The sequence below is a fragment of the Littorina saxatilis genome, linkage group LG7 (genome assembly GCF_037325665.1).
Source record: "Littorina saxatilis isolate snail1 linkage group LG7, US_GU_Lsax_2.0, whole genome shotgun sequence".
In the NCBI taxonomy this organism is placed as follows: Eukaryota; Metazoa; Mollusca; class Gastropoda; order Littorinimorpha; family Littorinidae; genus Littorina; species Littorina saxatilis.
The window spans coordinates 58,157,473-58,183,458 of NC_090251.1; the positions used below are offsets into that span (position 1 = coordinate 58,157,473).

Here is a 25,986-nt window from a genome sequence, read left to right on the forward strand (position 1 = left end):
CTCTCCCCAAGCAACATAGAGAAACAGCCAAAACAAAGTGCTGATTGGATTGTTCAATTTCTGTCTACTCTCCTGTCTGCAACTACAAGCATCACAAAAGCATGCATATAAAATACAAAACACAAAGGGTTTTATCATTAGCCTACTCCAGCGTCAAGTATATACACACGCTATACATACAAAATCTTTACAAAACTCAGATTATTATGAAAGGTTTGATGGTCAGGCGACAGCACTCAGGATTATACAGTCCACAGCCATGATCAAAGTGCACATATCATAGACACACCCTCAACCTTGTGTCACACATTCTTATATTCACATATTTATTGACAGGAGAGACTTTCTTTTCAATGTGCAATCCATTCCTGCTTCCTCACATGATGGTGTGAAAATCAATTTCACACGAGATAAACCACTCAGTGTTTTGAACTTTTCACTTACTTTCTTGGAAAAGCTAAGGTGGAATAATAGTTCGTAACATTCACGCCACGTAACCTGTAAAACAGCCACACCTGACCCATTCATTACTTTGTGCAAAGGCTACTTTTGTGTCAACTTGCTCCACTGGAGAGGTGAAGGGGTATGTATCCGATAACTTGAGGGTTCTGAGCCTAATGTAGTGTGCATGTGTGTGTGTGTGTGTAAGCGTGCATGTGAGTGTGTGTGTTTGCGTGTGTGTGCATCAGTGCATGTGTGTGTGTGTTGGCCTTGCGCACCAGGCAGCAAGAGGAACACTCTACACGTTGCAGACAACAAAATTAACCACTATGTGAGAAGTAAAATATTAATAAAATCACAAGAGTAATTTTTTAAATCAAACAAAAGATGACCTCAGGTTTACACATTGCACCGTACATATTTCATGAACCAACTATAAAAAAAAAAGTCTTGAGCTTGTGTTCCTCATTGAAAAGTAATGTGAAGAAAATGACACACCCCAAGTTAACATATCGCACAGCCGTTTTTATTCACACTGCACCATCAGCAAAAACTATAACACTATTAAATAGTCAGCATAACATTTAACAGTTCATTACCAAAAAGTCAGCATAGCAGTCTATTACATCGTCGGCATAAGTCTATCAAATCGTTAGCATAACAGTCTTATCAAATAGAAGAACAAGAACAAGAAGAACAAAAATTTATTTCGCCATTCAGCATAACAGCCGTTGGTAATTGTCCTGGTGTGCAAACTGACAAATGGCGGTTATGCTATATGGCGGAACAAGTTCTTGTTGTAGAGTCTAGCGGTAGAGGTCAGTCGGTCTGACGGTCGGTCGTCGTTGACGATGTACTCGATGACGTACTCGGGATAGGCCTGTGTGCTGTTCTAGAGTTTAGCGGTAGAGGTCGTCGTTGACGATGTACTCGATGACACACTCGGGGTAGGCCTGTGTGCTGTTCTAGAGTCTAGCAGTAGAGGTCGTCATTGACGATGTACTCAATGACGTACTCGGGATAGGCCTGCGTGTTGTTCTAGAGTCTAGCGGTAGAGGTCGTCGTTGACGGTATATACTCGATGACATACTAAGGATAGGCCTGCGTGCTGTTCTACTTCTAGAGTCTAGCGGTAGAGGTCGTCGTTGACAATGTACTCGATGACGTACTCGGGGTAGGCCTGCGTGCTGTTCTAGAGTCTAGCGGTAGAGGTCGCCGTTGACGATATACTCGAAGACGTACTCGGGGTAGGCCTGCGTATCCTGTTCTAGAGTCTAGCGGTAGAGGTCGTCGTTGACGATATACTCGATGACGTACTCGGGATAGGCCTGCGTGCTGTTCTCGAGTCTAGCGGTAGAGGTCGTCGTTGACGATATACTCGATGACGTACTCGGGGTAGGCCTGTGTGCTGTCGAAGACCACCCAGATGCGGGGATGGTAGATGTTGTCCACGCACGAGTCGTAGCAGCGCCCCAGGGGGTCGAGGAGGTCAAGGGGCGGGGGTCGCCGGAACTCTGGCTGACCCCCAGTGGCCCGGCCAGTGAGCACCTTGGCCAGGAACATGTAGCGCGGACTGGACGCCCCAGACTTACGCAGGTCCAGCGCCTGGCCCGAGGGGGAGGAGGTGAGGGCCGAGTGCCAGGAGGACGTTTTGGGGGGCAGGTGGGGGGGCTGGGTCAGCAAGGGGGGATGCAGGGGGCCCAGGGAGGGGGCGGGAGCGGGAGCGGCTAGCAGTAGATAGCCGCTGTTGTTGGGGGCGCTGGATACGGAGCTGGCGGTCAGCAGAGCCACAGCGCTGGACAGACTGGTAGACAGACCGGTTCCGTACATGGGCACCATCAGACCCCCGCCTCCTGCCTGGTTCCCCATCACCGCACCGCCTGGCTGACCCGGCACCAGCTGTGCTAGCACCGCTTTGCCACCGGGAGGCTGCGACCCCGCGCTGTAGCCGGCCGGTGCCCGCCCCGAGTACTTCTTGCCTGGCGGGGAGAAGAATCCAGGTTTGCCGCCCGAGCTGAATCCAGGGTGAGGTTTGTGGCCCGGCGGTGACGTCCCCATGGGGGGCAGTGGCTGCAGCTGACCGTGATGGAGGCTCTGCGGGGCGGGGTTGCTGTGGTGACCCAGCGGGACGGGCTGTGCGGAGGCGGCTTGGGTCGGCCGCGCTCGCTTGGACCCCGGCAACAGGGAGTAGTGGCCGTACTGGTGCAGTTGAGGAGGGGGCTGGGAGAGGGAGTGGAGCTGGGAGAGGTGCTGGGAGTGAGATTGGGAGTGTGACTGAGAGTGGGGCTGGGAGTGCGCCTGCTGGGGTATTGCTGACGCTGACACTGCTATTTGGTGCTGTGGTAATCCACCCCCTGGTTGTCCTGTCACGGCCTGACACTGAGCCGCTGACAACTGAGCCGGCAGATGAGCCGACGAGTGAGCAGATGGCTGAGCAGACAGCTGGGCCGAGGACTGCAGGGAGGACACAGAACTATTGGCGGCAGTCTGCAGCAGAGCTCTCTTCTTGAGCAGCTGGGCCAGCAGCGTCTGCTTGGTGTGCAGTCCACTCTTCAGCAGCGGCAGCAGTTTCTTCAGCCCGCCTCTGCTGGCTGCCGACAGAGAGCTGCCCCCCTGGATCAGCAGGGGGGGCGGGCCGCTTCTCTGTGAGCCCGAGTGGGGCGGAGGCTGGGGGGTGGGGGCGATGCTGGAGGGGGAGGGGGGAGTGGTCTGAGTGGCGGTCAGCTGCATGATGGACTTGAGAAACTCGGCGCCGGTGGCCGGAGCGTTTGTGCGATCAGTGTAAGTGTTGGAGTAATAGCTGTCCCCCGCGAAGTAGCAACCTGCGCATAGATACCATAGCTTGTCAACACAACCTGCACATAGATACCACAGCTTGTCAACACAACCTGCACATAGATACCATAGCATGTCAACACTTTCCCATTATCTTAATTAAGATGATGTTTTTGTATGGCAAACACACTCACACACACACATAATCATTCAGACACACACACACATGACCACTCACATACACACATAATCACACACACACACACACACACACACACACACACACACACACACACACACTCAGAATATTTATATTCCAAACTGCCGGTCCGGGTTTCTGATGTAAATCCTTACCACAGACGATGCCCTCTTGAACGTAAGGTTCCATTATGCAGAAGTGAGTTATGTAAATCTTCATTTTTTCCTTCAACGACAGCTTTGTGGAATAATCTTCCAGAAAATATACGACAAACGCAGTCAGTTGGTGAATTTAAAAGATACTTGACCAATGGAGATGTTGTTGTTCCACAGTATTATTATTTAGGCAACCGCAAGGCACAGGTATTTCACAGCAGGTTGAGATTAAATATGAGCGATTTGCAACAAGACCCTGTTAACCGACACCTCTCTGATAATTTAGAATGCACGTGTGGAGTATGCCCGGAAGATGCTGAACACTTTTTGTTACATTGTCCCAAATTTAAAGAACATAGAACCATTTTATTCAATAGTCTGCCATCGCACGTTCTGGACCGCAAAACACTTGTTTGGAAATACTGAATTAACTATACTTTTGAACACGAAAATATTTTCTGTTGTACAAGATTATGTTATGTCAACTGATCGCTTCGGCTGATATTATATTAACAGTGACTGCAATAGATGTAGCAAAGCTAGCTAGCTAGCTAGCTCTCTCTCTCTCTCTCTCTCTCTCTCTCTCTCTCTCTCTCTCTCTCTCTCTCTCTCTCTCTCTCTCTCTCTCTCTCTCTCTCTCTCTCTCTCTCTCTCTCTCTCTCTCTCTCTCTCTCTCTCTCTCTCTCTCTCTCTCTCTCTCTCTCTCTCTCTCTCATGCATTCGTATAGGTAATGTTGTAATTAGTAATACTGTATGATTGCGATTGACAATTGTCCTTTTATTGTCTTTATTTTTATGTCTTAGTTTAGCAGGGACAGATTGTAAGACTAGGCGTGAGCCTAAAATCTCCATCCTTGAGTAATAAAGTTCGTTCGTTCGTTCGTTCTCTCTCTCTTCTCTCTCTTTTTTTGTATAAAATATGTAATATTTTGAAAGAAAAGGGTTGAAGTTATCACTTGTTCGCCATGTCTTGTTATCAGAATGTGTATTGATTATCAGTTTTAGAACGTGTCCATAAGCAGCCTGCTTGTTAACGTTCTTAATGTTGTTACTGTTTAAAACGTGTATACAAGAAAATTAATAAAAACACGCTTAAACCAACATCTCACACAACCACTCAGACACACACACAACCACTCAGACACACACACACAACCACTCACACAACCACTCACACACACACACAACCACTCACACACACACAACCACTCACACACACACAACCACTCACACACACACAACCACTCAGACACACACACACACACAACCACTCACACACACACAACCACTCACACACACAACCACTCACACACACACAACCACTCACACACACACAACCACTCACACACACACAACCACTCACACACACACAACCACTCAGACACACACACACACAACCACTCACACACACACAACCACTCACACACACAACCACTCAGACACACATACAACCACTCAGACACACACACACACACAACCACTCACACACACACAACCACTCACACACACACAACCACTCACACACACACAACCACTCACACACACACAACCACTCACACACACACAACCACTCACACACACACAACCACTCACACACACACAACCACTCACACACACACAACCACTCACACACAACCACTCACAACCACTCACACACACACAACCACTCACACACACACAACCACTCACACACACACAACCACTCAGACACACACACATAACCACACACAGACACACGTTAACCTGGATGTTGCAGCACTGTGTATAAAATAAAAGTATTGTGTGGCATCCTCACCGTGACCATAGGCAGTGCCGTGCTTGCCGCAGAAGCGCCAGTCGAAGCCCCGGCGACAGATGGCCTCCACCGTGTTGCCTTTGGTGCCGTGAAACAGTTGGTACTCCTTCACCGCCATCTTGTCGTTCTCCTGGATCATCTGCTCCTTCTTCCTGCAACCACAGCCACAGGTAGAGAATAAAGCCAGTTCCAGACTTGCATGAACCACAGGTAGAGAATAAAGCCAGTTCCAGACTTGCATGAACCACAGGTAGAGAATAGAGCCAGTTCCAGACTTGCATGAACCACAGGTAGAGAATAAAGCCAGTTCCAGACTTGCATGAACCACAGGTAGAGAATAAAGCCAGTTCCAGACTTGCATGAAGGGAACAACTGTAGTCTCTACACAAAGTATGAGAGTTACTAGCCTTGCCACCTTGCTCGCGCTGAAGGTTTGTACAAGGTAGATTTTGATTCAGATGTCAACTGAACTCATGGATTTTATGTGTTGAAACCTATAGTTGTTACTTTAAACGCATGATGTCTGTGTTGTCTGCTCCAGAGATGTATATTTCGTACATTTGAGCGTTCGGAACTTTTCAGTCGCTAAAGTAGTGCCCACAAATTCTAGCTTCTAAGGCCCCCCCCCCCCCCCCCCCAAAAGTTAGTATTTACACTTTTGTTTATTTCTAAAAAAAATTTTTTTTTAAAAGCCGACCTACTGACCCTATTTGTTGGGGTCGCATTACCCTAAACCAACATATATTTTTATTTGGCCTAACGCAGGGACAGCGACCGATTCCCAATCACTTTCAGATTAGGAGAAAATGAGAAGGGATTACGTCCCTTTGTAAAAAAAACATGACGTAATCATACATTTGATGCAACTGTGACGACGCTTTTCTTAATTCTTGTCGAAAAGAACTGGAAGTTTGTTGTCCCCCGACAAAGTGGAAAGTCGAGACTACTAATGGCGGCCCCCATGTGCTAAGTCCCAACCCTACTGCATGTTGTAAATAAAGCCACTCACAGAGCGTAGGACTTCCACAGGTAGGGGTTCTGGATGCGAACAATCCTGGTGATGTCGGTTGCGGGGAAGAAGAGGTGTTCGTGGAATCGCACGGCGACGTTGATGTACTCGTCAGAGTCGGGTTCCAGGGGCACCCCCACCACCTCCACCAGGTTCTGTCGGCACAACGCACTCACTTATAAGACAATACAATACAATACACTACAGTGGATTACTGATTTATAATGCAATACTTTACTTAGAGCTGTTGTGGCCTAGCATTGTCCTTGCAGTCATGGGACATTGCTACACGTATGCAAGAATTGTACTGTGCCTTGTTCCTCGTTTTTAAAAGGACAGAAACATTTTGAGTCTTGAGTCAAATCCTGCTTCAACAACTACTTACACTACCGTTATCCATCCTACCTGACTTTCCTGGCACCATTACCACTTAAAGTCCTGACTTTGTTCTGCCCACACTTGTACAACCCTCCTTTCAAGATCCCTTACTTTAAGACTCACCTTTTAAGATCCCTTACTTTAAGTGTGACAGGGGAGGCTACCGCTCCTTTCACAGCAGACTCTGCACCCAAATTGTTGGCCTTTAAGTCAACACCGGTGGATTGTGGAATTCTGTTTGTGATGGGGTCTGGTGGTTTCCGATTGTCTGTATGTTCATGGAAACCTTCGGGTTTGCATAACAGTTTTTATAGGGCTAAGAAATTAGCCCTAACATTTTCAATCCTGTTTGATTGCACTTCGCCTCCCGAGGTGATCGTAGTGTTTCGGCACTCGGTTACATAAGACTCACCTTTTAAGATCCCTTACTCTAAGACTCATCTAAGACCTCACTTTTTTCTAGATTTTCTGTACCTACTCATAGCTTCTGGAAAATTACCTCCATTTTAAACTTCCCTCTTTTTGAAGTCCTTAATATTGAAGATTGTTGGAGGTCTTAATCTTCGCCAGGCCGGGTTATCGACTACACACAGAAGACATCGTGGGGCCGTGTGGACCCATGCTTCTCAAAGAAGGAAAAACGTGCATACCCTTCTGTAGACGCCGTGCGGACCCACGACGTCTACGGAAGGGGATGCACGCTTTTCCTTCTTTGAGAAACATGGGTCTGCATGGCCCCACGATGTCTTCCGTTTGTAGTCTAAATTTGACCTTTGTTTTTTTAATTACTTCTCGCTGAAATGTAATGATCTTTTAGGACATGAGCTTTTGAGGCATTCTTAACACTTTCGCGACGGGACACTGATAAATCAGTAACAGCGCTGACACGCCCATGGACGGGACGCTTATAAATCAGTAACAGCCATACAGGGTACACGACTCGTGACTGCTTCCCGGTTTTTGAAGCTTGCAGTAAATTGAGTCGTTTCCCTTGACACACTTTGCGTGCCCTTCCGCCATATGTAAAATTAGCCTGATTTGTGTGGTTTTTTCGAGAAAAAAAATGAATCGAAGGCGAGCCTTGTCACGGGAGGAGATTCTCCGGATGTTGGATCTTGAGGACCCTGTAGATCATGATTCCGACGTGTTGTTTTCGCCTCAAGAAAGCGATAATAGCAGTGATATTGAGGAAGAAACAGTCCTGTTCAGTGTTGCTAGTATGAGTCGGCAAACTACACGTGTTAGGGTGGCACTGCATGAATCTTCGAATGTGTAGTTGCAAGGGGGGCGTGGCAGCACTGATAACAATGGATGGCTGGAGCGTCCTAATCTTTTTGGAAATGTTCATAGGTGTACAGTTGGGACTTTGTTGTGAAAATGTGACTTATATTCAATATGGATTACCTAGACATCATTTGGTGAGTGTCACAGTTTTGTTTCATTTGAGTCAGGATGCTGTGAGTGAATGCGGGATTTGCTTGTTTTTTTTTCTTTGTACTGTCTCCTTATTTCTGTGTAGAATTTTAACAATATTTCAGCTAATTCATAGGTTTTACACCTTGTTTGGTTATAAAATTATTTATAATACTTTCTGTTAAAAAATAACTTTTAAAAAAGCAGTGGAAAAGAAAACACACACAAAAAAACGTTAAAAAACACAAATTATCCCCCTTTCACCCCCCCTTTGCTAAAACAAATCGCGTGACAAACTTATAAATAGCACGACTGAACTGGGCATCCATTTTTTAATTAGTACAAAAAATTTGGTGGTGATTGGACTTAATTCAAGCTTGCTAGACAGATTTCTTTACAGTTACTGATTTTTGGTAAGTTTCTTGGTGGCAAGCTTGGGCAGGCAGGACGTCAACGCCGTGGCAGTGCTAGTCACAATAGTGTTAAAGGTGGTCGTCTACATTTTTGCTTTTTTTCAATAATCTTATGGTTAGATTTCGCTATAAAGTTATGTCAGATGATGAATGAACCATGGGGAAAAAAGTTATAGAAAAAAAAATATATGTAAAAAAAGATTTTATTTTTGGGTAGCGTGACTCACGCTTCCAATATTTTGTTTTCTGTTTGCCGAGAACATGTGCTTTGCCTAAAAATACTGACCGCTCAAATTCATGTCACTATGCTTATAGCCACGCCCAAACAAGTGCAGCAACAGTTTGACACTGGAGCGCTGTCCACGCTTTTTTTTAAACGCACGAAATGCACGGGATTTGAGAGGAGTTTTGCGCTTGGCATTTTCCAAATAAGGATATATCCTACTATGAGTACTACGCTGGAATACTACAATGAATTTTCAAACGGCTACACTGGCTTCGTCTTTCCTGATCGAAAGGGGGTGTATTGTTGATATTTGTAGATAATAGACTCTGCATTTTAATGGTCAAATGGCGATTTCAGTATAAAATGTAGACAAGGACCTTTAAAAGCTCATTAAAAAAACTCCAACTAGTTCAAGAGATACTTGCAATTAAACACGCTTTTGGGTCCACACGGACCCACGACCACCGGCGGAGGTTAAAGGGGGGAATCCACCGTAGCTCAATACCTCACCTTACTCTTGTCCATCCTGCTCCAGTCAATACCTCACCTTACTATTGTCCATCCTGCTCCAGTCAATACCTCACCTTACTATTGTCCATCCTGCTCCAGTCAATACCTCACCTTACTATTGTCCATCCTGCTCCAGTCAATACCTCACCATACTATTGTCCATCCTGCTCCAGTCAATACCTCACCTTACTATTGTCCATCCTGCTCCAGTCAATACCTCACCTTACTATTGTCCATCCTGCTCCAGTCAACCTTACTATTGTCCATCCTGCTCCAGTCAATACCTCACCTTACTATTGTCCATCCTGCTCCAGTCAACCTTACTATTGTCCATCCTGCTCCAGTCAATACCTCACCTTACTATTGTCCATCCTGCTCCAGTCAATACCTCACCTTACTATTGTCCATCCTGCTCCAGTCAATACCTCACCTTACTATTGTCCATCCTGCTCCAGTCAATACCTCACCTTACTATTGTCCATCCTGCTCCAGTGGTCAGGAAAGTCCTCCCTCTTCTCCCCCTGTCTGCCCCCTGGCCCCACCTCACCGCAGAAGGGGTCACCGTCCGAGAATTCGTCACAATCACCGTCGAAACACTCTGCCGGCATTTCACTTCCCGAATCATCGTTGTCGTAGAAACTGTCCTCGTCGGTCTCTGAGCTGGACCTGAGAAAAGTGCGACAGCGTTTTGATTGGTGAGATTTGGTGCGCTGAGCTTTGTGTCTGTGTGAGGGCAGTCTGTCGGCAGAGTGAGCGTCGGCCTTGTGTGTCATCATGTTGTCGATGATCTCCACAAACTCCTGGTCCAATCGCTCCTGGAGAATCTCCACGATCAGAGACGGCAGAGAGTTCCGCAGTTCATCTGCAACAACAAAGGGTACATGAGAAACAAAGGGATCAGAGAGTTCCACAGTTCATCTGCAACAACAGACAAAGGGTATCCGAGAAACAAATAGAAGTAAGCGCTCTATATGCATGTGAAATAAGCAATAGAGTGAGATTTATGTGGAACCAGCCTCCTGGCACCTGAGAGAATAACAAGCATTGAAATGAACATAGAGAATAACAAGCATTGAAATGAACATAGAGAATAACAAGCATTGAAATGAACATAGAGAATAACAAGCATTGAAATGAACATAGAGAATAACAAGCATTGAAATGAACATAGAGAATAACAAGCATTGAAATGAACATAGAGAATAACAAGCATTGAAATGAACATAGAGAATAACAAGCATTGAAATGAACATAGAGAATAACAAGCATTGAAATGAACATAGAGAATAACAAGCATTGAAATGAACATAGAGAATAACAAGCATTGAAATGAACATAGAGAATAACAAGCATTGAAATGAACATAGAGAATAACAAGCATTGAAATGAACATAGAGAATAACAAGCATTGAAATGAACATAGAGAATAACAAGCATTGAAATGAACATAGAGAATAACAAGCATTGAAATGAACATAGAGAATAACAAGCATTGAAATGAACATAGAGAATAACAAGCATTGAAATGAACATAGAGAATAACAAGCATTGAAATGAACATAGAGAATAACAAGCATTGAAATGAACATAGAGAATAACAAGCATTGAAATGAACATAGAGAACAACAAGCATTGAAATGAACAGAGAATAACAAGCATTGAAATGAACATAGAGAATAACAAGCATTGAAATGAACAAATCATTTTCTAAATATACCTGCCTGTCAACCATTCCAACTACACGTGTTTCAAGCAAAAGCAGAGTAAGGAAGTGAGACTAGTGAAGACTGTTGACTTACTGATTGTGTAGAAGGTGCTGCAGGCCACCACGATACACTGCAAAGTTTCCTGCAAAATATCACAACACTTTGTGTTCAACATAAGTCACACACATCGTGGAACACAAAAGCAGCTTTTCATCACATATCTCAGGAATACTGTGCCATTTCATATGCTACAGTTTGTGTCAGTTTCAAGAAGCAACATTTCATTATTTTATGTCTTTTGGTAGGATTCTGGTTTTGTGATGTCATAGTAAAACCTTGATGAAACACTGACTGTACACTGTAAACGTTGAAGAATAAAAAGACCACATAAAAAAAATACATTGAATAAATTCCTGTAGTTTTCTATATCTCCCAAGTAGTCGGTCGCTCAGGCTGTGTCTATCTGTGTCGGTTTGTGTGTTAAGGAGTGTGTCTGCGTGTCTGTTTGTATGTCAAGAAGTATGTCTGTCTGTGTTGGTTTGTGTGTAAAGCAGTCAATCTGTCTGTGTGTCTGTCAAGGAGTGTCTCTTTCTGTGTGTGAGTGTCTCAACTCAAGCAATCAGTCTGTCTGTGTTTGTTTGCGTGTAAAGCAGTAGGTATGTGTGTGTGCGCGAAAGTGTGTGTGTGAGTGTGCGTGCGTGCGTGTCCGTGTGAGTGTCTGTGTCCATGAGCGGTCAGCCTCTTCACCTTCTGTTTGCCGGACAGGACGCGGCGAGCCTGCACCATCAGACAGCGACCGCACGCCGCATGACTGTGGGGGCACAGTGATAGCTTGCACTCGCCCCCCTCCCCCGTCCTCTCACCCTCCCGCATCTGACACTTGCTGCATTCAGCCCCCATCGCCATAGCGACGCCGGAAGTACTGGGCAGAGACACAGACCCCGCCCCCTTGGCAGCACCGGAGGTAGACATGCCGCTTACACCCCACTGACTACGCGAGGAGTCGGCCAGCTGGGTGGTGGCGGGGTAAGAACAGCTTCGAGCCAAGGGGTTCGGGGGCTTGGAAGCACTGCCTGAATCCTGACCGCTGCTAGCAGAGGGCTGGGAGGTGACCGGGGGGGTGGGGGGTAGAGCGGAAGGAGGGGCTGTGCTGGTGCTGAAAGATGCACTGTGCATCAGAGGAGGGCGCACTCGTTTCCTGGGAGGCAAGCTGGAATTGTTGAGGGAACTGAGAGAGCTGGGGTTGGGCCGCTTCACTGTTCCACCGCCCACCACGGTCCCCGTGTTTGACGCAGGCGGCTTCACACCAGCCGGGCCAAACAAAGTGGAAGCAGCGCTGCTGACAGAAGGTGAAGAGCCAAAGCTTGACGGCACCGAGTTGCACGACAGGATGGAATTACAGTCACCCAGCAGCTTGTCGAAAAAGTCCTGAGTGTCTTTGGGCTGCATACACACTCCCATCATGCCACAGTCTGAACCTGCACTGCTACCGGCCTGCTGCTGCCCCGAGCAGTTTGCTGTCTGTCTGCCGTTGAGCTGGGTGTGGGTGTGTGTCGAGCAGAGGCTAGAGCTGGCTGTGGACGACTGGACTAGTGCTTGCTGCACCGTTACCCGCACTGATGAGTCCAAACTGTGTGCGACCATGGCAACGCCGCCCTGGCTACCACTGCTAGTGGCACCGACACTGTCACTGGGCAATGAAGAGAGAGTGTTCACACGACTGACACTGTCAGTGGATGATGAAGCGACAGCGATGATACGACTGGAGGTGTCACTGTGGGATGGAGCGAGAGCGTTGATGCGAGGAGAGGATTGCATGGAGTCAGTGGAGCTGAAAGACATTGAGGCAGTGGATGTAGCACCAACATGGTCAGGGGCTTGTATCACAGATGACGACGAATGGTTGGCGGTGGTGAGCTTGAACACGTTGTGGGCGGCTGTCTGCACTGTGGGGGAGCGCTGAGCCACGCTGCTGGGGCATGCTGGGAGTGCTTGCTCCAGCCAGCTGGCCAGGGTGACGGCGTAGCGAGCAGAGGAGGAGGGGGACGAGGAGGAGGGTGGTGGAATGTTGCTAGCTGTAGGGCTGGACGCGGCACTCACTCCCTGGGACGTGGCCGATTGACCGACCGCAGGAGAGGAGCCTGGAATCCCCCCACTGCCACTGGCGGACCTTGACCCTGCCTGACCCTTGGTCATGCTGGTAGCACCGGTCAAGCGCCATAGGAGCGTCTTAGAGGCGGGACACGATGAGTTCTTACCGCCACCCGCCACCCCTCCACTGTCAGCACCGCTCTCTCCGTCCGTCGTGTCGCCAGAACTACTGTCACTGTCACTGTCGCTGTCACTGAAGTACTGAGGAAGAGTCTTCCTACCTGGCTTGATCGTCTTCCTAAGCGACACCTTATCCATAGGGGTCAAGGCCACAGGGGTCAGGGTGGCAGAAGTCAAACAGGACAGGGTGACGAGTTTTGTGCTGGGGCCCGATGACCTTGACCTCTTGTCTTCCACCGCTACACGATCGGCCGGAGTTGTGCCGGACTGAGATTTGATGTCAGAGGGGAGGGAGGTGGCGGGGAGGGAGCCACTGGTCACCGGGTGAAGCTGGACGCCAGTCAAGTTGGGGACCCCAGCGCTGGACAACAGACCTGTCACGCATGGCAGTGGACAATGGTCAAATAGGAGAACAGTAAAGATAAAATACAGTGGAACCATCTTTTAAGACCTACACATATCTGAGAAAGTCAGCGACACCCGTCCTAAAAGGTTTTATATTATAAAGGAGTAAGTCCTAACATGTAGGTAATAACAGAGGTTGTAAGGTCGCAAAGGGAGGGGGGGGTCTTAAAAATTGGGGGTTCCAACCTACCAAGAAAGTTCAATAAAAAAAAAATTCAAACTGCAAAATGAAACAATATTACAAGATTTGAAATAAAGAATCAAACATCAGGAAAACAGGAAGAATGTTTTTCCAAAGTGTCAAGGCCGTTTCTACAGATTTTCTTTGGTGTGTTTTGTTCAGCACTCACTGAAATAAAAGGCTTTAACCTGTGAGGAATGTTGCTTACAGCTCCAAAGCCGCAGTTTTCCATTTGAACAAGCTACACGCTGAATTTCAGCTCATTCCGACCACAAACACCTGAGATCTGAGTGGCAACAGAGACAGAGGATCAAACCTTTTAATCTAAAGTAAAAACAGAAAGCTTGTGATGAATGGCCTCACCCGCTGCAGACAGGTGTGAGCCGGTCATCTTGGCAGTGTCCAGGGGAGGGAACACTGACCCGAGGGACGGAAGGTCGGCCGCACCCACAGCCACCGAGGGTGGCAGGCTGTCGTTCAGGATGTGGTGCATGTCGCCCATCTACACACACAGGAGACAGACAATAGTCAACACAAGTCATGTCCCCCATCTACACACACAGGAGACAGAGTCATGTCCCCCATCTACACACACAGGAGACAGACAATAGTCAACACAAGTCATGTCCCCCATCTACACACACACAGGAGACAGACAATCGGCAACACAAGTCATGTCCCCCATCTACACACACAGGAGACAGACAATAGTCAACACAAGTCATGTCCCCCATCTACACACACACACAGGAGACAGACAATAGTCAACACAAGTCATGTCCCCCATCTACACACACACAGGAGACAGACAATAGTCAACACAAGTCATGTCCCCCATCTACACACACACAGGAGACAGACAATAGTCAACACAAGTCATGTCCCCCATCTACACACACACAGGAGACAGACAATAGTCAACACAAGTCATGTCCCCCATCTACACACACACAGGAGACAGACAATAGTCAACACAAGTCATGTCCCCCATCTACACACACACAGGAGACAGACAATAGTCAACACTAGTCATGTCCCCCATCTACACACACACAGGAGACAGACAATAGTCAACACTAGTCATGTCCCCCATCTACACACACACAGGAGACAGACAATAGTCAACACAAGTCATGTCCCCCATCTACACACACACAGGAGACAGACAATAGTCAACACAAGCCATGTCCCCCATCTACACACACAGGAGACAGACAATAGTCAACACTAGTCATGTCCCCCATCTACACACACAGGAGACAGACAATAGTCAACACAAGTCATGTCCCCCATCTACACACACACACAGGAGACAGACAATAGTCAACACAAGTCATGTCCCCCATCTACACACACAGGAGACAGACAATAGTCAACACAAGTCATGTCCCCCATCTACACACACAGGAGACAGACAATAGTCAACACAAGTCATGTCCCCCATCTACACACACAGGAGACAGACAATAGTCAACACAAGTCATGTCCCCCATCTACACACACACACAGGAGACAGACAATAGGCAACACAAGTCATGTCCCCCATCCACACACACACAGGAGACAGACAATAGGCAACACAAGTCATGTCCCCCATCCACACACACACAGGAGACAGACAATAGTCAACACTAGTCATGTCCCCCATCTACACACACACAGGAGACAGACAATAGTCAACACTAGTCATGTCCCCCATCTACACACACACAGGAGAACGGAAAATAGATAACACAAGGCGCAATAAGTGATATAAAATCATTGAGTTAATCCGTCGGCCTCAAACAAAAACAACCAAAAAGCAAAGGCTTTGAACTTCTCCCAGCCACAAATTGACAGTAAATGGGAGAATTATTAAACAAACACCTATGCTACAGAGAATGAACTTAGCTTCCAAAATCTTCCATATCACCGGCAAGAACCATGGCCAGTCATGATTTTTTTCAACACTGAATACAAAGGGAGGGTTCAAACACATTTTGGGTCCAAAAATGCAAGGATTTTTCAAGGACACACAATACCTTTTGAACCAAAAAAATCAAGCACCCCCTTACTTCTGAGGCGAGCAATGTAATACTTCCAGATCAGGATTAAGATGCAGGGGCATCAAAAAGACACCCTCTTTCTTCTCCTCACACGCAGATTTCAATCAAAGAAGGGACGGTAGCTAACTGTTGACCTTGACCCTTGTAGTTTGAATACAATGACACCTTGCAATTGTCCACTGAGGGTAGTTGCTCTGCAATCAGTCAGCACCGTTTTTTAAGGACTTAGAAGGACCATGGCAAGTTTTCAAGGACTTTCAATGACCTTGGCAAGTTTTCAAGGACTTTCAATGACCTTGGCAAGTTTTCAAGGACTTTCAATAACCTTGGCAAGTTTTCAAGGACTTTCAATGACCATGGCAAGTTTTCAAGGACTTTCAATGACCATGGCAAGTTTTCAAGGACTTTCAATGACCATGGCAAGTTTTCAATGACCTTGGCAAGTTTTCAAGGACTTTCAATGACTTTGGCAAGTTTTCAAGGACTTTCAATGACTTAAAATTGACCCCTCCAAATTCAAGCACTTTCAAGCAGCTGTACAAACCCTGCAAAGGTGAGCGTGTCCTACCTGTGAACAGGAGGGGGCGGGGGAGGTGCCTAGCCCCAGGTGGTCAAAGGTGCCCAGGTGGACGTCAGCGATGCCCAGCGAGTCATCCCAGGAGGGGGTGGGGGGAGGTGGGGGGCAGGTGGAGACGAAGATGATGTCATCCTGATCCTCGGTCTCGTCGATGGTGATGGGCGGGGCCTTTTCCTCCTTGATGTACTGGAGCTCCTCCCCGTCCTCAAAATCCTCATCTGAATACAGAGAGAGTGGATAGGGCTGTCAGCTACATTGTCACACACACACCCGCACAAACACCACACACACACACCCATGGTGCACACAAACACGGCCCACACACACAAACACGGCCCACACACACACACCACACACACCCATGGTGCACACACACACAGACACACTCACCACACACACCCATGGTGCACACAAACACGGCCCACACACACAGACACACTCACCACACACACAAACATGACACACACACTCACACACACCCATGGCAAACACAATTAGACACACTGCTATTCACACACACACTTACTCATGACACACATACACATGTTGGTCACCTGTTGACAGATTCCTTAAATGCTCCAATGTTTGGCCAGTAACCATGGTTTTCTTTTTATGAACTATTGCAATATTAGATATGTGCACGTCCGTGATACTGGGTAACAGAACTTTACAAAATCAGTGAGTGACTAACTTTGCTGGTCTATAAACTTGCTCTCACAAAGCCTTGGACTCAGTTGATGGTTTCATGTGATGTATGACAACTGTGTCTGATGAAATAAAAACGTGTTTGCAAAAAAAGTTGTGTTTGTGAATTTTTTAAATATTTTTGTTTATCGAAGCATGGTCTCAAAATGGCGCTTGAAAGTGGGACATGAACAATCTTCTCACTTCTATGCACTGGTGTTTTTGTTAGAAACACCAAAGATCATTTGTTAGGGCACATCATTTTAGGTTAGGACACATTTTTCTAATAAAAACACAGAAAATGATATATATATCCGAAGAGTATTCGCCTGAATCGGCCAACGTCTGTCCAGTTGTTTTTATTGGTCAGGCTTTGATTACTAAAACTGCTGCCGCGCCGATGTACTAAGTCAACTGACTGACGTTTATTTTCTTCGCGAATACCAAAAACGAAACATTAATGTTTTGAACGGAAGCCATTGATGAAAATATAGATGCCAGAGTGGTTTCCCTTGGACAAGGGAAACGACACTCTTTGTGTTTGCGTCCGCCAGTTCGCGATAGTTTATCAGTCAGTCAGTGCTTTCTATTTGGATTTGAACATCATGTCGCAACCAAAAAAGAAAAAAACCTAAATTGGCCAAGGTTTGCTACCCTTCGCCAAGGTAAGTCAGATTCCGGACAAAATGACGGCAACACCGCGAATGTGGACAGTGTCAGTGCGAGTGGTGGTAAGCTTAGTGTTGTCGAGTCGATCGAAGCAGACGACATAGCATGGCTAGAATACTTGTCAGAACTCCTCAATCTCTACACCCCCTCTCGTCAGCTTCGCTCCGCCGCCGACACTCGACTCTTCCGACTCCCCACAGTGCAAACAAAGACATGTGGCGAGAGGTCCTTCGCCTATCAAGCCCCTGTGACCTGGAATAGATTACCACTGCCTCTCAGACACACAGATTCTCTCACTACATTCAAGACAAATCTCAAAACACACCTCTTTCAGCGCAAGTGATTTCCCCCCCAGCATCTCCCCACCCACCCCATCCCGCCCCACCTCACCCCCTACCTAGCGCCTAAAATAACGTGTATATATATTTTCTGCGCTTTGTGTCAGCACTGTTTGTGTGTGTGTAAATAGTACCGTTGACACGTTTTTATATAGAAGCCTACTGTGGTTCTTGTGCTTAGGCTGTGTATTGGACTGTCATTGTATGCCTGCATTATTAGTTGTCAGTAATTATTACATGTGCTGATTGTTCTCTTTGCCTGCGCGCGTATAGTATGTTGGTTATGTTTGGTCATAGTATGTTTGTTTATGTTTGGTCGTTATCTTGCCTGTGCGTGTATTGTATGTTTGGTCGCTTTCTTTGCCTGTGCATGTATAGTTTGTTGGTTATGTTTGGTCGGTTTCTTTGCCTGTGCGTGTATAGTATGCTTGGTCGATGTATGTATTGTAAAGCGCTAAGAGTAGACATTTTTCTAGAATAGCGCTATAAAAGTTTGCATTATTATTTTTATTATAGCAGACGATAGTCACCGCGAATCGAAATCTGCTGAGCCAGAGAATGAAAAGCGTCCTCCAAATCGTGGTTTTCAAGCATAGTGGCTCACCCTACAGTCTTTTATTGGTGTTTTACCAGTCGTGTTTCCCAAGGCTTGTCAAGATTTGCACAAGATTCGAAGAGTTTTACTTTCAAGAACTTAAAAGTAAAAGTGTTGGAACATTAGCAGAACCCGCGTCTCCAAAATAGCGACTGGTCTCGCGCAGTGCATTTGTTGTGTTCAATGTGATGCGTCATTTGTTGTGTTCAGTGTGATGCGTCATTTGTTGTGTTCAGTGTGATGCGTCACTTGTTGTGTTCAGTGTGATGCGTCACTTGTTGTGTTCAGTGTGATGCGTCATTTGTTGTGTTCAGTGTGATGCGTCACTTGTTGTGTTCAGTGTGATGCGTCACTTGTTGTGTTCAGTGTGATGCGTCACTTGTTGTGTTCAGTGTGATGCGTCACTTGTTGTGTTCAATGTGATGCGTCACTTGTTGTGTTCAATGTGATGCGTCACTTGTTGTGTTCAATGTGATGCGTCACTTGTTGTGTTCAGTGTGATGCGTCACTTGTTGTGTTCAATGTGATGCGTCACTTGTTGTGTTCAATGTGATGCGTCACTTGTTGTGTTCAATGTGATGCGTCACTTGTTGTGTTCAATGTGATGCGTCACTTGTTGTGTTCAATGTGATGCGTCACTTGTTGTGTTCAATGTGATGCGTCACTTGTTGTGTTCAGTGTGATGCGTCACTTGTGTTCAGTGTGATGCGTCACTTGTGTTCAGTGTGATGCGTCACTTGTTGTGTTCAATGTGATGCGTCACTTGTTGTGTTCAATGTGATGCGTCACTTGTTGTGTTCAATGTGATGCGTCACTTGTTGTGTTCAATGTGATGCGTCACTTGTTGTGTTCAGTGTGATGCGTCACTTGTTGTGTTCAGTGTGATGCATCACTTGTTGTGTTCAGTGTGATGCGTCACTTGTTGTGTTCAATGTGATGCGTCACTTGTTGTGTTCAGTGTGATGCGTCACTTGTTGTGTTCAGTGTGATGCGTCACTTGTTGTGTTCAGTGTGATGCGTCACTTGTTGTGTTCAATGTGATGCGTCACTTGATGTGTTCAGTGTGATGCGTCACTTGTTGTGTTCAATGTGATGCGTCACTTGTTGTGTTCAATGTGATGCGTCACTTGTTGTGTTCAGTGTGATGCGTCACTTGTTGTGTTCAATGTGATGCGTCACTTGTTGTGTTCAATGTGATGCGTCACTTGTTGTGTTCAGTGTGATGCGTCACTTGCGCCTTGCTCGTGTTCAATGTGATGCGTCACTTGTTGTGTTCAATGTGATGCGTCACTTGTTGTGTTCAATGTGATGCGTCACTTGTTGTGTTCAATGTGATGCGTCACTTGCGCCTTGCTCGTGTTCAATGTGATGGGTCACTTGCGCCTTGCTCGTGTTCAATGTGATGCGTCACTTGTGTTCAATGTGATGCGTCACTTGTTGTGTTCAGTGTGATGCGTCGCTTGCGCCTTGCTCATGTTCAATGTGATGCGTCACTTGCGCCTTGCTCAAGTTCCATGTGATGCGTCACTTGTTGTGTTCAATGTGATGCGTCACTTGCGCCTTGCTCGTGTTCAATGTGATGCGTCACTTGTTGTGTTCAATGTGATGCGTCACTTGTTGTGTTCAGTGTGATGCGTCGCTTGCGCCTTGCTCATGTTCAATGTGATGCGTCACTTGCGCCTTGCTCAAGTTCCATGTGATGCGTCACTTGTTGTGTTCAATGTGATGCGTCACTTGCGCCTTGCTCGTGTTCAATGTGATGCGTCACTTGTGTTCAATGTGATGCGTCACTTGTTGTGTTCAGTGTGATGCGTCACTTGCGCCTTGCTCGTGTTCAATGTGATGCGTCACTTGCGCCTTGCTCGTGTTCAGTGTGATGCGTCACTTGTTGTGTTCAATGTGATGCGTCACTTGTTGTGTTCAGTGTGATGCGTCACTTGTTGTGTTCAATGTGATGTGTCACTTGCGCCTTGCTCGTGTTCAATGTGATGTGTCACTTGCGCCTTGCTCGTGTTCAATGTGATGCGTCACTTGCGCCTTGCTCGTGTTCAATGTGATGCGTCACTTGCGCCTTGCTCGTGTTCAATGTGATGCGTCACTTGCGCCTTGCTCGTGTTCAATGTGATGCGTCACTTGTTGTGTTCAATGTGATGCGTCACTTGCGCCTTGCTCGTGTTCAATGTGATGCGTCACTTGTGTTCAATGTGATGCGTCACTTGTTGTGTTCAATGTGATGCGTCACTTGCGCCTTGCTCGTGTTCAATGTGATGCGTCACTTGTTGTGTTCAATGTGATGCGTCACTTGTTGTGTTCAATGTGATGCGTCACTTGTTGTGTTCAATGTGATGCGTCACTTGTTGTGTTCAATGTGATGCGTCACTTGCGCCTTGCTCGTGTTCAATGTGATGTGTCACTTGCGCCTTGCTCGTGTTCAATGTGATGTGTCACTTGCGCCTTGCTCGTGTTCAATGTGATGCGTCACTTGTTGTGTTCAATGTGATGCGTCACTTGCGCCTTGCTCGTGTTCAATGTGATGTGTCACTTGCGCCTTGCTCGTGTTCAATGTGATGTGTCACTTGCGCCTTGCTCGTGTTCAATGTGATGTGTCACTTGCGCCTTGCTCGTGTTCAATGTGATGTGTCACTTGCGCCTTGCTCGTGTTCAATGTGATGTGTCACTTGCGCCTTGCTCGTGTTCAATGTGATGTGTCACTTGCGCCTTGCTCGTGTTCAATGTGATGCGTCACTTGTTGTGTTCAATGTGATGCGTCACTTGCGCCTTGCTCGTGTTCAATGTGATGTGTCACTTGCGCCTTGCTCGTGTTCAATGTGATGCGTCACTTGTTGTGTTCAATGTGATGCGTCACTTGCGCCTTGCTCGTGTTCAATGTGATGCGTCACTTGTTGTGTTCAATGTGATGCGTCACTTGCGCCTTGCTCGTGTTCAATGTGATGTGTCACTAGCGCCTTGCTCGTGTTCAATGTGATGTGTCACTTGCGCCTTGCTCGTGTTCAATGTGATGTGTCACTTGCGCCTTGCTCGTGTTCAATGTGATGTGTCACTTGCGCCTTGCTCGTGTTCAATGTGATGTGTCACTTGCGCCTTGCTCGTGTTCAATGTGATGTGTCACTTGCGCCTTGCTCGTGTTCAATGTGATGTGTCACTTGCGCCTTGCTCGTGTTCAATGTGATGGGTCACTTGCGCCTTGCTCGTGTTCAATGTGATGCGTCACTTGCGCCTTGCTCGTGGACTTATTGTTCGTCAATCGTGTGACAAGGGATTGCCTACAAGTTGATCAGCGATCGGCTCGTAGGAACAATTCTTCTGACTGAATCGCCTTTAAGCCTTAGATAATAGAACTCAATCATCGATAAAACTGTGCTGAATACACCCTTGGAAAGGATCGACCCTCATAGCATCAGCTGCTGGCACAACCTATACAAATGTCAAATCTGTCATGATATATTATTGACAGTTGGAAGAAATTAATCATGATGTTGAGCAGTCTATGCCTGCTCTTGATGATCTGTAAAATTGCTGTGCAAGCATTCCAGTTGGAGAGAATGTTGACAGCATGTGCCTGTGCTGGTACTCAGTGAACGAGGCAGTGATTGGTGGAGAGAATGTTGACAGCATGTGCCTGTGCTGGTACTCAGTGAACGAGGCAGTGATTGGTGGAGAGAATGTTGACAGCATGTGCCTGTGCTGGCTCTCAGTGAACAAGGCTGCGATTGGTGGCATTTTGTGTGCAGTCAACTGATTATCTTGGACTGGGACCCACACACAAAGCTCCTGTTACCAGTGTCACACCCTCAACTTACCCAGTACAACCACCCCCCCCCCCCCCCCCCCCCCTTCAAACTTCTGAGAAAATCAGGTTTTAATTTAAATTTTTAATGTAGAGGGATTCTTAAAATGGAAGCAGATTTACAGTCTAACAGAGGTTATGAATAGAACATCTGAGTAAAAGGGGGGGGGGGGGGGGGGGGGGGGGAGTGGTATTAAATGGAGGAAGTCTAAATTGGGAGGTCTCCAAGTTGAAAGGGGGCTCTGCTGGCGTACAATCTAAACAGTTAGCAACTTTCTCTCTTTCTCCCACATGTATCAAGTTAAAATTAGACCTTTCTGAGTGTGTCTGCTTTGAGCCAAAGTAATGACAAGACTGACCATACTACTACTACTACTGACACCTGACAAGACTGACCATACTACTACTGACACCACCGGTCTGTCTAGACTTGTCCTTGGACTGAGATCATCCTTCCACCTCAACACATACCAACATTCAATGACCTTTAACCCTACACAATGCAATGACCCAATTCCCTACTTTCTGTGCTGACAGAGTAATTTTGTTGAAATAATTTTGAAACTGACATACAAAATTAATTCTTCCTCTGCAGTCTGTGAAGAGTGGGATTTGGAGTGCAAAATTAGTCCCCCACCCCCCAAATCAGCACAGACTGCAGAAGAAGAATTAATTATGCATGTTATAACAAATCACACCTATCAGTATCACTATCAGTAAGACAATCTCAATGTGGCATATAGTGCATATTGTGTGCACACAGATATTACATCCCTAGGTCTGTCAAAGATGCCAGACTGTTAGGAAACGCTGCCGTAGCAGAACTTTGGTTCAGTTTTGTGTGTTGCATGTAGTTGACTTATTTGTACTTTGTGGGAAAGTACCGATATTATATTTTGTAAACACAATATTTATGTTTGGACGAGAATGCAGGTGAACTTTCTAGTCCTGTCAAAACAAGTTGTTTACCACGTTGTTTTGAGTCGTGGGTTCGTGGCGTTCGCTCGGATTAAGTGCGTCGGCGCTTTTGATGTACGTCACAGAGAATGTCACTATTCTAGTCCATGGACGGTTCATCTAATTTTAGTTGTTATCATGTTCGGTCTGGAATATTCTCGAGATTGAGTATTTACTATATAGGCCAGCGCAATTTTTATGTTAAAAGAGGCTTCTACTTTGAGTTCTGCTACGATGTGCAGTTGTATACATGTATACGTGTATCACTGTATGGAATGCTAAATAAATCCTCGAACTCAATTTGACGAGTTTTTGTCTGCTGCTGTGAAGACGGGCCACGTAGAATAAAAGAACACAACTATACAACATTTGAGAACTTCGTCAATCTCAAGTGTCGTGTAACACAGACATAAACTGCTTAAAGAAGACTCATAAAAAATCATATCATACAACCTGTGGGCTAGATAAGCCTTTTGCCTGCTACACAAATTGATCTGGTAGACTGTAGTTGGTGTTTATTTTCCTTTGCTAGTGTTCAGTGTTCATTTCTGGCATGATCAAGGACTGGGTGGCCGAGTGGTAACGCACTTGCGCTCGGAAGCGAGTTCGACCCTGGGTCAGGGCGTTAGCAATGTTCTCCCCCCTTTCCTAACCTAGGTGGTGGGTTCAAGTGCTAGTCTTTCGGATGAGACGAAAAACCGAGGTCCCTTTGTGTACACTACATTGGGGTGTGCACGTTAAAGATCCCACGATTGACAAAAGGGTCTTTCCTGGCAAAATTGTATAGGCATAGATAAAAATGTCCACCAAAATACCCGTGTGACTTGGATTAATAGGCCGTGAAAAGTAGGATATGCGCCGAAATGGCTGCGATCTGCTGGCCGATGTGAATGCGTGATGTATTGTGTAAAAAAATTCCATCTCACACGGCATAAATTAATCCCTGCGCCTTGAATATGTGGGCAATATAAATTATATAAAAAAAAATCCCTGCGCTTAGAACTGTACCCACGGAATACGCGCGATATAAGCCTCATATTGATTGATGATATCTGTTAAAATTAAGGTTCAAGTCAACCTCCAACTTGAATTGTTTCCAACCCTTGTCTGCAGAAAGTTTGAATGTATTGCCTGTTCCGGATGTGACAATGTTAGAACGCAAGTTATTTGACCTGTAAACAACTCTGGTATAGTACAACAATGTGCATAGACATCAATATGATGAAGAGGTTTCTTTTGAAAGTTTGCATGAATTGTCTTTGGTGTTGGTTAAAACCCAAGGTTCGTCTTTTTTCATTTGTTTTTTTATATTTATTATCGGGGCTACAGCAACAATGTCATGCAATGTGTACCCACGGAATATGCGCGATATAAGCTTCATTGATTGATTGATTGATTGATTGATGCAATTTACAATTGCAAATCATTGGTAATCTCTTGGTTGGTTTAACCAAAATAGAATGTTGGAGAAAACCTGTATCCTGGTGTATGGCTTGCAATTGCATGCAATGTAGAGAGAACAGGATGAAAGTGACAGCACTGACACACGTAGGCGGCCTACCACTGCCAGGCAAAGAGGAAGCAAACTCACACTGCCCCTGCCCCTAACGACCTCAACGGCACAACCATTACCGACTGCATAAACAACTCGGTCATAAGCATCTTCTATCTGATAATTCCGAAGTTGTTTCCACAATATCAATGAAAGAATACAGGCCGAACGACAAGAAAATGAAAATTCATCGACTTGAACAATGGCCACTGATGTATGCAGACTGCCCAAAACTGCCTGCTGCCTGGCCGGAAGAAGGGAGGGGAGGGGGTGAATGAAAACACCTGCTAACCTCGCATACAAAGCTCGCACGTTCACTGATCCTCCTATCGAACTTCGTGGCGAAATCTGACAAAATCATGATTGAGTTGTTCTTATAAATTATAAGCAACCTACGCGTTTGGGTAATAATGTCGAATGTCATCACACTGAGCCAGGAAAACCTGTATCTACTTCCAGTTCACTGAGTGATACTGAGTGATAGCGAAGAATGTTGGGTCGTCTGCGCTACACGACGAGCAGGAAAAGTGATTTGAGAGCTTTGGTAACAAACCATGTAGCTTCTTACCTTCAGACGGGATGAGGATAGGACTCGCTTCAGCCGCTGACATCTCAAGATCTTCGATGTACGATTAAAAACAGCCTACGTCATTGTTTTTCCTTGGCTGTTGGGAACAACACTCTCGATGTAAAAAGGCTCTTTCCCAGATATGGCGCAGGAAGTCACACAGTCACGTGAGAGATGACGTACTCCGCGCGAAATGCAATACATGGTCTCGAGTCGTGGTTGCCATGGTTTAACCCCAAAACACCCCTGATGTAACTGTAAAAACACAACACTGGCACTTTTCAAACTTTAACAGGGGTTAAAGAAAGCAACGGGC

The 25,986-nt window shown here is 46.2% G+C and overlaps 1 protein-coding gene across 1 annotated transcript; it reads right to left on the bottom strand.

Moving 5' to 3' along the window:
* On the bottom strand, window positions 1-25,819 carry LOC138971900 (uncharacterized). The gene is made up of 9 exons (XM_070344738.1): window positions 25,671-25,819; window positions 16,491-16,717; window positions 14,241-14,379; window positions 11,768-13,665; window positions 11,114-11,162; window positions 9,782-10,176; window positions 6,375-6,529; window positions 5,366-5,517; window positions 1-3,263 (listed from the first exon to the last, which is right to left on the bottom strand). Exons 1-9 carry the CDS (start codon window positions 25,711-25,713, stop codon window positions 1,789-1,791), a joined length of 4,533 nt encoding a protein of 1,510 aa, XP_070200839.1. The 5' UTR covers window positions 25,714-25,819; the 3' UTR covers window positions 1-1,788.
* Window positions 25,820-25,986: the final 167 nt, after the last annotated feature.